We start from the raw sequence: 13,422 nt of genomic DNA on the forward strand, positions 1-13,422 counted from the left end.
CGTAAAATACAATTTAACAACAATTTTCTCAAAGATTAGGGCCCCTTATAGAGGATTTTATCATATACTATTTTAATTGTTTTCACAATGAATTTTTGTTTCCTTTTAAAAATTGTTCCTAAACCTTTTGTATCATTGAATATTTTTTATGTTTTGTTGCACGTTGTATTTCCAATTAAAATATAGTGAATTTTCCTCAATAGATACCTATCTATTGTAGGTAGATACCTGAAATATTCGACAATAACATTTAATAATTATGTACCCATTAATAATACATGACCATTTTTGATTGCAGAAATTTACTTGCATTCATTCTTTATGATACCTACACAGTTCTGATAAGATTTGTATAATTTTCAGTTTTAGTTTCAAAGGATTTGGCTGTTTTTAAATTTGCACGGGTGTAGAGTACCTACCTATCGATAAATCCGCTCCTGGTTTGTCTTTATTTATAATAGCTAACGCAAAGATTTTGATTGTAGTGTAACTTTTTAAAAATAATGACAAGTACTCACTTCACACAATTCAATTGACGTTAAAAAATGACTCAGTATATTTAAGATTTAACGATTACAAGAACTCAAAATCTTACAAGCGCTGTTGGACATTTGAACAAAGCGCGAAAGTTACTCTGTAACATAATCAAACAGTATTGTTTGAACTCCCACTTCATGTTAATCTACGTCCACATACCGGAAAAAAAGAAAGTCTTTCTGAATGACAGGAGAGGATCTGGTTCGAAGGAACGATGAGTCTGGATAAATCTGTAATTCCGTAAATGGCAGGTGATAGACCCAATGGTATAGGTCACAGGAGCCAAACACCTTCGCAAATATCGTGTCCGGTAAATTGTACGCATGCAGTACGCGTATTATCACCGTTAGCTTTTGTACTGGTAGCAGATGGAATTATACCAGTGATACCAGATGACGTTTATTTTCTAGAGAGTCAGAATAATTATTATTACGATAGGTAATAACGACTACCTACATACTTTTAGGTCATTCAGAATTATTCCGGTATTTAAAGTTTTTATTATAAATATATGATTTTGTGGCATTTCTTAGGTACCTACATAGCTGCGGGTGTTGTGACTGTGGTTTTGTTTGAATATCTCTATGCTGTCACCTATAGCCTGCTGTCTGTCATACTAGTGAATGAATGAATTATTATTTGAAAATTATCGTTGTTCATCGATATCTTGAATGGTTGCCTTAGGTCAGGGTTGGCAAACCTTTTTACGCATGCCAGCCAAAATTTCCCAAATAATATTTTTTGACTGTCTGACGTGCCGTGAGTTTTTCATGGCAAAAAAAAAGTTTTTTAAAACATTCTAAAAAAATCGTTTTTAAAAATTCCATTAAAAAAGTTTAAAAATAACAATTGAGTTCTTGATATTCAATCTTTCACCGTATTTCTAGCCGAGGGTAATATCTTTTATTCTTTGAATATTTTTCCTTGCTTTCAAAATTCTCAAAGAGATCATGGAAGCATTTAAACCACTCTTCTTTCATATTATATTCCCCATCGCTGAACGGTTTTCCATTTTTAGAGATTATGTTTGAGGCAAAAATTTTAGCAGTAATTTCATAAGGTTTGTTAATTGAATATTTTTATTTTTAACTGCCAGATCCCAAGGACCCAACTATGCAATTGTATATTTACATTAAACGTAATGAATATTCTTGAAAAGGATTTTCCTGCTATTTTTTATACAATGCGATTTATCATTTATGCATGAATTTCATCGTTTTCATTTGCACATCGAATGGTAAATATATATGAAAAATCGAAGAAAATACGCATGTCGACATTTTTTTTAATATGTAATTAGGATATATTATTTTATTTGTAACACTTTTTTTATAAAAAACCATTTTTTAAATAGGTATAGGTACTTATATAAAATAGTATTTTCTTTTATCTTCAAAATGAAATATTCGCGTGCCATACAAAATCATCTCGCGTGCCATAGATTCGCCAACCCTGTCTTAGGTTGATGAAGTATGTATATAAAATACATCTATATACCCATTTTACCACCAACGCCTTGAAGTTTTAGTATGGGTAAACATGAATGGCGTGTTCTTGTCTTGTATTCTGAATATCGTTATGGCTATTGTCGCGTTTGATTGCTATTGCCATATATTGTAATTTACTATTTCATTCATTTGCAGATTTCATATTACTTATTATTGCGAATAAATAATATGAATATTTCTTCAGAGCAAAATAAAAGATTGTATTGTCGGTACATACTCAAATTTATATGGAAATACTTCCTCATTAGGTATATTAACAATTTTACATAGGAAGGTATCTACTTATATAACTATGTAGTGAAAACACAAAGCTAATCTATATCTCTTATATTATTGAAAGTTGTCGAAAATATTCATTTAGATTATTGTATGCAATAAACTCTTCTAGGTCTATTAATTCTACACAGAAGGCGGCTATCTACATATCTAGATTATCATATTTATGTATTGCGGTATTATAAATAATTGTTACAATAAGTTAGCCATCTAAACTGTCAAAACTGTCTATCTCGCTCTAAAAGTTAACAAAACCAAGAGAAGGGCTGTGAAAACATATCACTTTTTGACAGTTTAGTTTAAAGGGTTAACTGATTGTAAAAATTAATAGCCTCAATACATAAATATGATAAACTACCGTCGATATCCGCCTTGTGTATAGAATAGATCCACTGATTCTTATAGTGTGTAGATACGAAGCATTCGTAAATTTTATTATTGAAGTATGCAACTGTAACTGGAAAATGGAAATATATTAGATTCGATACAAATGCTAAAACCTTTTCTATATAGGTAAGTAGATGGAGTCTAAATATATGTAACAAAAATGAAAAAATATACTCACTAATGATTAAATAAACTGGAAGCAATTTCACTTTACATAATAATTTGTAGCACGCATTATAATATCATTGTCATTAGCTTGTGTCAAAAACATCGGGTATTTCGATACAATTTGACGTACACTCAATCAGTCAATTTCATAAATTATTATTAAATTAATGTACAGATAATATTGCCAAGCTAAACCATGAAACTTGTATCTAATTATAACAGTAAAATATTTATGACATTGATTATTTTTACCGGAACCAAAGCTTTAACACTGTTGTAATATAAATAATACCAATTACAACTCTCCTTGAAAGGACAGACTGCTTTAATTAGAGTACATAGAGAGGCAATCAAATTCACCAAAAGCATATTACTAAAATAATTACAAGATAAAATAACTTTTTAAAAACAACGTTTTAAAATTTTCTGTTGAATCATATAAACTTGACTTGACTAGCTTAAATGATCAAAAAAATTTGTACTTGATAGAAATAATACTGAAATGTCATCTTGACATGTCGTATTGATTTCCATAGTAACGCACGTATATATTAATAATTTAGTTGCTAGGACCCCAGACCCCTACAAACCAATAATGGTGTCGAAATATTTTTTCATACAAAACAGAATTAACTGAAAATGAATTCAATTCTACTAAAAGATGGTTTAAAGTATTAAAAAAATGCATTGGCATCGTGTTCTGATATATTCTAAAAGTTTCAAATGTCTAGCTAGTCGGGAAGTTAGTTTAAAATCGATTGCAAGATTTGTACCGGACAAAGAACCACCGGACAAATAAGAATACGAGATAAGAAAAACGTTGTAATAAATAATAGTCAAATATGATAGTAATATAATATAATATAATTATGTAATTAAATATAATATAATGTGGATTGTAGCTACCGCCGTACCGACTGAAAACATATTAATATTACGGCTACATAGATTTTTTTTCTTATTGATCTAGTATTAAATTAGCCATCTAAATAAGTTGGCTTCCGACTAATAATAACAATTACCTACTTATATATTTAAAAAAAAATATCTGTCTATCATGCAGACATTGCGTGATGTCGGTTTTCTCATTTTTAATTCTATTCCTCTACTAGAGTCTGCATTGTATATCACAAGTAGATGAATAAAAAAAATGCAGTAAAACCAATAATTACATTTAATGCTCAGTGTATTTAAATTCACCCATGCAAAATTAATTTTGAAAGAAATTCAAAACAATAAAAGTTGATTTTTGAAAGTGTCAAATAAAGTAGTAAGAAATTTTATTACGATTCTTTCATTCGCATTTCTCCTAACATAAAATGGAGAAATTTAATAGCGCGGTACCTATTATAGCACGCGTAAGAAAATTATAGTGCCTATGTACGTATAATGCAGCGATGTATAACCGTTTTGGCTATCTGAACCGTGTAAATTCTCTAACTTTATGACGTCTTTCTTATGCTTTCTTACCAAGAAAGCAGCAGCGTTCCGTGGGGATAGGCATATTATCATGCGCTGTACAAGGAGTGTTATCAGGGAACTCAGAAATATTCTTAAGAATATCTCAGAAATTATCTGTTCTGAGGGTGTTATATTCTAAATGGTGGTAAGTAAATAAAGAAAACAATGCATTAGTAAAACTTTTACAGATTTAAAAATGAGTTTTTAGTAGTCGATTCTATCAAACTATAGGTATCTACTTGGTCTAAGCATTAGATTTTTTATTATTATCTTTATTAATCAATTAATTATAGAAAAGAATCAAATAAAATAAAGGCTTAAAATAGAACGGGGTGATATTTCATGTCGGCTGCATATCATTCTAACATCAGGACGCAATATAGGTAAAAATTGATATTCTCACGAGGCGAAGCGATTTGTAGCTATGTGATTAATATAGTGTTCAGGAGAGCATTCTACAGAATATAACAATAAAATGCGTCAAATTTGAGTAACGCAGAATACAGTTGCGACCAAGGTCGAATATAGACAAGCCGGGACATTGAATTTTGAGTTACGATGGTAGTGTTAGTTATAGATTATTTTAGAATGCAATACAGTAACGTGTTCGCACTGAACGAAGATTTTCGGTTGAATATTTCGTTCAAATCATTGTATTCCATCTTAATTCAATATGAAAAAAAATATTATTTTCTACAAACAGTTTATTTTATTGCACTCGAAGTATATACAATAACGAGCACTTCGATCACAATTTACAATTTCGTCCGACGACCCGATTGCGACTTGCAGATTTATTTGAAATCGTCGATGAACTAAAACATGCCATAGTATTGGTGATAACGGAAGATCTTAGTAAAATCGTAAAGTTCTTTAATGAAAATGAAGGAACGGTCTTAAAAACTCGCTCAAATGAAAAAAGTCATATTATGACAACGGGTCGTAGTCATAGCTACTGATTCAATTATAAAAAAAATATATGTACGAGGAAATCAAAATGTAACAACAAGACACTACGCATAGGTAGTTTCTGACAGCCAGAATTGAGTGTGTGTACTTATGTACGCGCGTTAGAAGTTATACTTCTTTGGCGTAACAAAGCAAAAACAAAACTTGTGATAAACTAGATTCTTTGACTAGCTCTTAATTATCTTGTTAAATTACACACTCAAGAAAAAGAACCGGTTGTTGGAACGCCGTTGGTTTATTTCTATACACTTTAACTTATATTCCTAAATTATATATTGGTTTCTCGTTGTTTTTATTTTAAAGTACCAAATGTCAATCTGACGTTTAATCGTTTGTTTACGTAAGGAATTGCTAATGGCCGAAAATAATAAATTTGCTGCCTAGACAACGGAACAATTCTAAACTATAATATTATACTGTATAATCGTCACAATTGCAGTATCATTTTGTGGCGTAAAGGTAGTGCGTTCGGCTCATAACCGAACAATCGGTGGGTCGAATCCAATCGAGTGCATTTTTTTCGCGTGAAAAAATAAATTATGTGTTACTTGTCACATGCCAAAAATACACTCTGATCTGATTTCCCAAACGCGCCAAAAGAAGTATAACTTCAAAAAGTCTTTAAAACTCAATGTTTATAAAGTTCGTTATAAAATAGCGTCGCATGAGAAAATTATCTGTGAATTTTTAGTTATTTTCATTGCAGTTCCTTTCTAATGATTTATTTTAGAGTTTTAGACAATATGTTTTTTTAAGTGCCAAAAGAAATAGTTAGATAATATTTGATTGCCAGGTAGATAAATGTTTTTCTGGTATATAGTATTTTTCAAACCGTAATTTACTGGTTGGTCATCACTGATATATATTATGTATATAATAAGCGAAGAATATTCAAAAGAATGCTTGCTTCTTCTGAGGTGCGTACCCAAAGGAAATGATATATCATGCACGTAATCAATTTTAATAAATTTAATTTTCTTTATAATATGAAAAACACCATTATAGAGAGTTTCTCATGTTCATAGATTATTTTTATGAAACGTGTACACGTGTATCGATATCTTATAGGTACCTATTTTAATATTAATTGTACAATTTAATTCATATAAAATTTATTGGAAAATATTGGACAACTTTTACTATATACCTACCTCGTATTTCTGAAGATATTTTACGTATTATAGAGTTTCTTTCGGAATTTTCAAGTAATACCATATCAATAAAATTTTGAGAAGTATTTACGACCAAATTGGCACATTGAGGTAATAGTAAACTTCCAGTAGAAATTACGTTGTTTGCTTTTTTTTCCTTTGGAGAATAATACATTCCTTGTATAGTAATTTATAATAGTAGTAGTTTCAGTAAAATGGATAAAAAACGATATCTTCTGATTCATTCTCTATTACTTAAAGTGAACATTTTTTCTTTTTTCGATAATGTGTCATTCCTAGGTCCTAGGCATTGCGACATATCATAAATCAGGTGTTTATTGCAGGAACGATTTGGATCCGTGAATTTGTTGTGAACGTTTGTAGCAGACCTGCGAACCTACTTTACATTCCAGTGGGTCTATTCTATACTTATCGAACACTAAATTGATAAATAGTATCAAACTTAGGGTAGGTTTGTATCAAAATATTAGCACTTATTGTAACAATTACACGAAGCCGGTTTTTATTGTTGCAATAAGTGCGATATTTTAACAGCAGCAAGATAGGTGCTGTTAAAATATAGCACTTATTGCAACAATAAAAACCGGCTTCGTGTAATTGTTACAATAAGTGGTAATATTTTGATACAAACCTACCCTAAGTTTGATAATATTTTTCACTTTATCACTTTAGCGGTCGATAAGCATAGAATAGACCCGCAGGAGGCTCTACTCAGTATACTTAATTTTCCATTAGAGTCAAGTCCGTGATACAAAATTGAAAACTTCGACTTCGTAGTGCTGGTTATTTCTTATAGTTCTAATGCAATATGGTAAACTGTTTACAGAAAATGATAATATTTCAATAAATGGTAATAAATTTTTACGAAATATTATGTGATCTAAAATCTTCATGTACCGCGTTGCATTCAAAGATAATCAATAACTAGCAATACCATCAACATTCGCAATTCAGCGGCACGCCCTATTATATATAATCGGAGTTTATCTGCGTCCTATACTCTCACATATCTTCGCATCAGATTTCCACGTAAAAACTATTCCTGCAATAAAATTTTGGCCTATGACTTATCCCAACGTCTATCTTTATATCTGATTTATCATATTATGCATGTTAGTTTTAAATTTATTGGTAGAATGTCATCCACTGATGTAATTTATTGGCGTGAAAAAATGCAATTACTATTTGGATATAAAATATGTATAAATGCTATAAATTTTACTCTTAAAAAAGGCACTTAGTAACTTTCAAAATAATTAACGTCCACTAAAGTAAAGTTAGCAAAGGCGTACTACTAGAAAAAATATGACAGGAAGTATTTTATATTGAATGGTAATTTCACAATCAATTATTGCTAATGCTTCCATCCATACTCGTACACAAGTGGTATGTTTTAATAGCACCTGTACACGTGCATAGATTTAATTGCACCAATAGTGTGTATTTTAAACTATCGCCAATCTCATACCGCGATGGGCGCGTGGCTTAAGCGTAGACCTATAGCGTCGCGGGTCCCAGGTTCGTATCCTAGGTCTGGAAAGTACACATATTGTTTATCAATGTATGTGAGAGTCAGTGTATGGATCTAATAAGTTGAGCAAGTGGGTGACATCCATTTCTCGTAAAAACAAAATCTGTTATTACCCCATTACCCCATTAGGCCCGTATTAGGATCGGAAATGGTCGAAAAATCTCACACTTCAAGAATAAGCCATACGCGATGCTGTCATTGTATGGTACTAATTGACAGGTCGTAAAAGTCGCTTAACGTCAAAATGAGTCTCTGTTAGGCGTAGTTCATTTTTTTATCGGCAGGTTTGCACTGTCGTTCTACTGCGCATGCGCAGATATCGCACAGTCCAATTGTCGCGTGAAAATTCAGAAGCTTCTGAACTTTTTTGATCCATGCATGAAATCTTGCGACTTACATAATGATAGTGCGTATTGCAATAAACCCATGCATGCGTGAACGGGGTATCATATTAGGATCCATTTCTTCTTTTAATATTTTAGTTATCGATACTCAGTATCCAGGTATGTATTGATATTATATTGTAATATAGGGTTTCACTAGGGTTTAATTGCAAAGAAACGGCAGTCTGCAATTTAATTGTCTTTCCTTTAAAATTGTTTTTGATTGTAATTAATAAAAAATAATCACTTATATACATCAAAAACCGATAAAGGTAAATATTCATCGACATACATGATAGGTTTTCCTTAGTCTTTGCATCAGTGTCGACTAAAACAGTTGTGAAAGAAGTATTTGTGAAATAAATAATATATAATAATATGTGAAATTGTGGATTTAAAGTCTCTGGGTGTATGCACATGTAATGGTAGGAGACACAGAACATATTAATTATATATAAATGTGAAGCTAGACGCCATAGACCAATAATGTGAAGCATGATTTGTTTTACGACTTAATGACGGTTTGACCATAAAACTCAATAAATAAAAAACATCCACAATTTCCTCAAATATTACTAATATTGAATGCGTGTTTCATTCGCGTGAAAAACTTTAATGCATATTATGATACAGACGTACCTAACTATTGAAAATAACATATTCTTTTTAAGTTTATCTCATATTTATCCACACTGGAGATTTAAATCTTGTAGCAGCCTCACTCAAAAGGCAACCCACTCCCACTACCCATTATTTTTGTGTACCTTGGTAGGAGATGACTTGGTTTCAATTAATGATGGAGAATTTTCGACAATGTAGACCTTCCAAGAGTCTACATTGTAGACGTAAACCTGATCCATTTATACGGTGTATACGTACGTGAGGATTAAATCCATATCATTTCCCTCTCATACACGTGTGAGACTTCAAACCGCTGCATATTGCAACCTGTATCCTGTATATTACTTTAGCTGGGACTCTACCATCCACCAAGTTAATGAAAATGCGCCGACGTGGATTGAGGGTTATCCCTAACGTTATCTCTATAGTAATAAATTTACTATTTCTTGACTTTGGAGATTTTGTATTGGTGAATGTGTTCTTATTTCTGCAGATATTTTTATATTGTCATCCACACCCTGGCACCATACGAGTGAATGAATCCAAAACATATCTAGATATGAAATAAAATTAGCAATATTATCTCGGAAGCATTGTTGTTGTTGTTATAAAAAAAATAATGAGATTCATCTATGGAACTAGATTGTCGGAAATAAGCAAAACAACTTTTACCTATGCGCAATAATAATTTATATTATTTTACGATCGTATTTAATTATAGTGATCGCCATAAAAATAAATGATCGCATAAATTGCATTAAAACAGCTTTTGGGCGAAAAACAAGAGCAGCAAGTTCAAGTTTAATTTCTCTCACAAACTTTCGCATCGCAAGTGATTTATTATTGTGATAGTAGATCAGCTATATGTATTATTGTTTATGGAATAATATACTTACTTAATATTTGATCATACATTTACGCATTGTTAAACTTTCTCAAAAGAAACTGCTTTGAATAATATGTCATAGTCAAATAACAAGTCGAGTAAATTATTAATTAATACTGCTACTTGTTAGTTAAGATTTTATGATTAAATAATAATTGATATTTGCGACACTTCATTAAATTATTATTTATAAGAAGTAAGATGAATACAATAATTTATTTAGACTGAAGCTATTTAATAGTAGATTATAAGGCCCCACGTTTATTGCGATAGCTAGACGCAACCACAAATCATAGGTAGTACCTATCTGGGATAATATTTATCAGACAGCTCGGATATGGGATACTTCGCGGAGGGATGCAGTTCTTTTGATCGTGCCGAAGATCGATGGGCGTGCGACATTCCCAAATGTTCACCTTGACTGCTACATCATGCACTTTTCTAGCTGCGTCTAGCTATCGGTGTGGGCGAAGGGCCTAAGAGTGAAACGCCATTTAGACTTTCTGATTTGGTTGCAGAATATTTAATAGGTACATTACTATTCCATCCCGGCCATATAAAAATATCATCCGACACGCTTACACACGTCTTGCTCTGATACCAACCAAATTGGCGCCAACTATCAACATCGGAATATCTAACAGTTTTATAGAAACATTTAGCGTGTTTTGTTTCGTACATTTGTATTAATTTATTTTATTGACAAAAACTAATTTTATTGCGTAAAGATATCAAAGTTATAAAATAGACATATTACGAATGTATACTACTTAGCTAGTTTTTCAAGAATCCAAAACTTTAACATTTGTGTTATCTCAGTTTCATGTAAAAAGAAGTTAATACATTTTTGATATTAGGAAACAATTTATAACTTATACTTTTACTTTTAAGAAGTTTAATTACTGAGGGACAAGTTTTGACGGCACCTACCTACAATATAATATACATTGCATAAAAACATCGGGTTTATTAATTTGTGTGGTTCGAAAGTGTTTTGCAATTATTGTATTATAGTAATTCGGCGTAAATGAAAAACTTGGCCGATGATTTTAGGCATTTTGTTATTCAAAAATGGGCACGATTAACACATTTGAAGATAATAATTATAAAGATACTGATTATAAGCTATGTCTTTGACCATTCAAGTGTGATAAACATCTTATGAATAATGATTGCTTTATAATAATTATTGACCTAAGAATAAGGTAGTATTTTTTTGAAATAAGCCATTTCTATTGGCATTTCCCAGTGGTTAAGCTACAACATATAGCCGTAGCCATAAATTGACAAACGATAAGTGAAGCAGTGAGTAAGATCATGGTATCGCAGCGCGTGTTGTTGTAAATATAATGAGTTAATACGATAATTATAATAGAATATATATAATAAATATATTTATATTATTATATTGTTATGACTATAATATTTATTTTGTTTATTTTTTACCAGGTGAACGAGTCGACTTCGTCTTGCATGCCAATCAAAAGGCTAATTCCTATGCACTTATTGTGCAAGGAATGACATCTTACACGGGCTTGGACCAAACTGTTGAAATCGCTTATGATGGATCAAACTCAGCACTTGAATTGACAGATGATGATATTGACAATGTAAGTATTTGGAATAATTCTGGTCACATAAGATATATAAAATTAAATTATTCATACATACACCACATTATTTAATCATTTTCAATATGTATTTAGTAGGTATACCTGAATATTTAGAATCCTTCTGGCTGGGTGAAAATCACACATTATTTTAAAAAAATCGGTATTTATATTTATTGTATTATTTAAAATTTAAAATAGGTATTTGGATCTAGCTAGGGTATATATGTCTTGATGATGGCCTCTGCAATGAGCCTGAAACGTTGAGGATAAAGTACACGCGCTGGAAACTCAAGAATCTATTACGATAAAAAACAACTGTGAAAGTCTCAAACATTATTATTTATAGCTAGGGCATGATTAATTTTAATGCTGTCCATTTTCTACAGTTTACTCCATCTTCTCTCCACTCATTTTATTGATTGACCCTTTATCTAAAATTATAAATTACTTTGAAGGTATAGGTAAATAATTAAACAGTCGCACAATTGGTACGGAAAAAGCAGCTTGGTATTATTGTGTGCTGGTAATAAAACAGTCATTGCAGCAAATAATTCTAATACACAGGAGAATCGCTTATGGAGCTATTGTACAATAATTAACCTGTATCTTAATTTGTATTTTAAAATTCGTAATTCGAAATTTTTCCACTTTGAATTTCGAATTAATGTTCTTTTTACAACGTTTTTATTAGCTCGTATTCTTATTTGTTCGGTGATTGTTTATCCGGTACAAATCTTGCAATCGATTTTTAACTAACTTCCCGACTAGCTAGACATTTTAAACTTTTAGAATATATCAGAACACGATGCCAATGCATTCTTTTAGCCATCTTTAAGTAGAATTGAATTCATTTTCAGTTAATTCTGGTTTGTATGAAAAGTTATTTAGGAAGAAATCCGTAATCCAATCCACTATTATTGATTGCTAAATGGGTGGTCCTAGCAACTAAATTATTATTATATTACGTGCGTTACTATGGAAATCAAAATGAAATTTCAGTATTCCATATTTGTGTGTTTGTTTGTTTTTTATTTACGTCATATCAAGTACAAGTTTGAGCATAATAATTCAGCAGAAAATTTAAAAACGTTGTATATAAAAAGTACTTTTTATCTTGTAATGTTTAACCAATCAAATTACTAAAATAATATTATGTTTTACCCTTTCTAGAATATAATGAATGGTCTAAGCGGAAGGCTATCTTATGGCCAGTTACTGTTCTCTACCGTTGGACCACCAGCTGATCTAACTGTATCCCCAGTGGCCGAGAAATCAGTTTCATTAAAAGTCGACATTAATAGCCAGTATGTTGATGATGTTGACAATGAATACAGATACCTGAGTGATGCAATGCCTGTTCCACCCTTTTTCCCAGCAGAACTAAGTGAGTTTTAATGCAACCAGTTTTAGTAATAATTGATGTATTTATATAATATTATATCAATATCAAAAATTCACGAAAAATTTACTATACTATACTTATTAACTTTATAAATAATTAAAATTCGCATACAGCGGGCGATTGACCGCGTTGATAGTTAGTTGTTCGCAATTAAAAATGACCAGATGAAAAGTGTACGAGATGGAAACAATTTGAAATTTCTAGAAACTTAAAGACAAAAATAAAAAAAACGTATTCCCTAGTTATCTAATATCTACACTTAATTATATATTATGCAAAATGCCAAATGCAAAAATAGTTGCAGGTCAAACCGTAGTCAAACAGTGATAGTGTTGTATTATTTTGAGGTTATCATAAAGAGAAATATTAATTATAACCATACAATTTATTTATAGCCTGTTTCATATTATTATTATGAAATTTACATAAAAATGAAGACCTCAATAATTATCTACGTCATGTACATACATAATTATTATTATTTTGTTGCCTGTTTTGTTTTTAAACT

General features: G+C 30.9%; 1 protein-coding gene across 1 annotated transcript in view; it reads left to right on the top strand.

Moving 5' to 3' along the window:
• The window catches only part of LOC147064582 (multicopper oxidase 3-like), a 77,850-nt gene that overhangs the window by 61,412 nt on the left and 3,016 nt on the right, over positions 1 to 13,422 (top strand). Inside the window, exons 5-6 of the mRNA XM_085957720.1 lie at positions 11,349 to 11,509; positions 12,683 to 12,896. Coding sequence (XP_085813846.1) covers positions 11,349 to 11,509; positions 12,683 to 12,896 — 375 coding nt within the window. The remainder of the gene's footprint in view (positions 1 to 11,348; positions 11,510 to 12,682; positions 12,897 to 13,422) is intronic.

Source organism: Rhyacophila brunnea, unplaced genomic scaffold (assembly GCF_057557595.1).
Source record: "Rhyacophila brunnea isolate RB1 unplaced genomic scaffold, BYU_Rbru_1.0 scaffold_7, whole genome shotgun sequence".
NCBI classification, from domain to species: domain Eukaryota; kingdom Metazoa; phylum Arthropoda; class Insecta; order Trichoptera; family Rhyacophilidae; genus Rhyacophila; species Rhyacophila brunnea.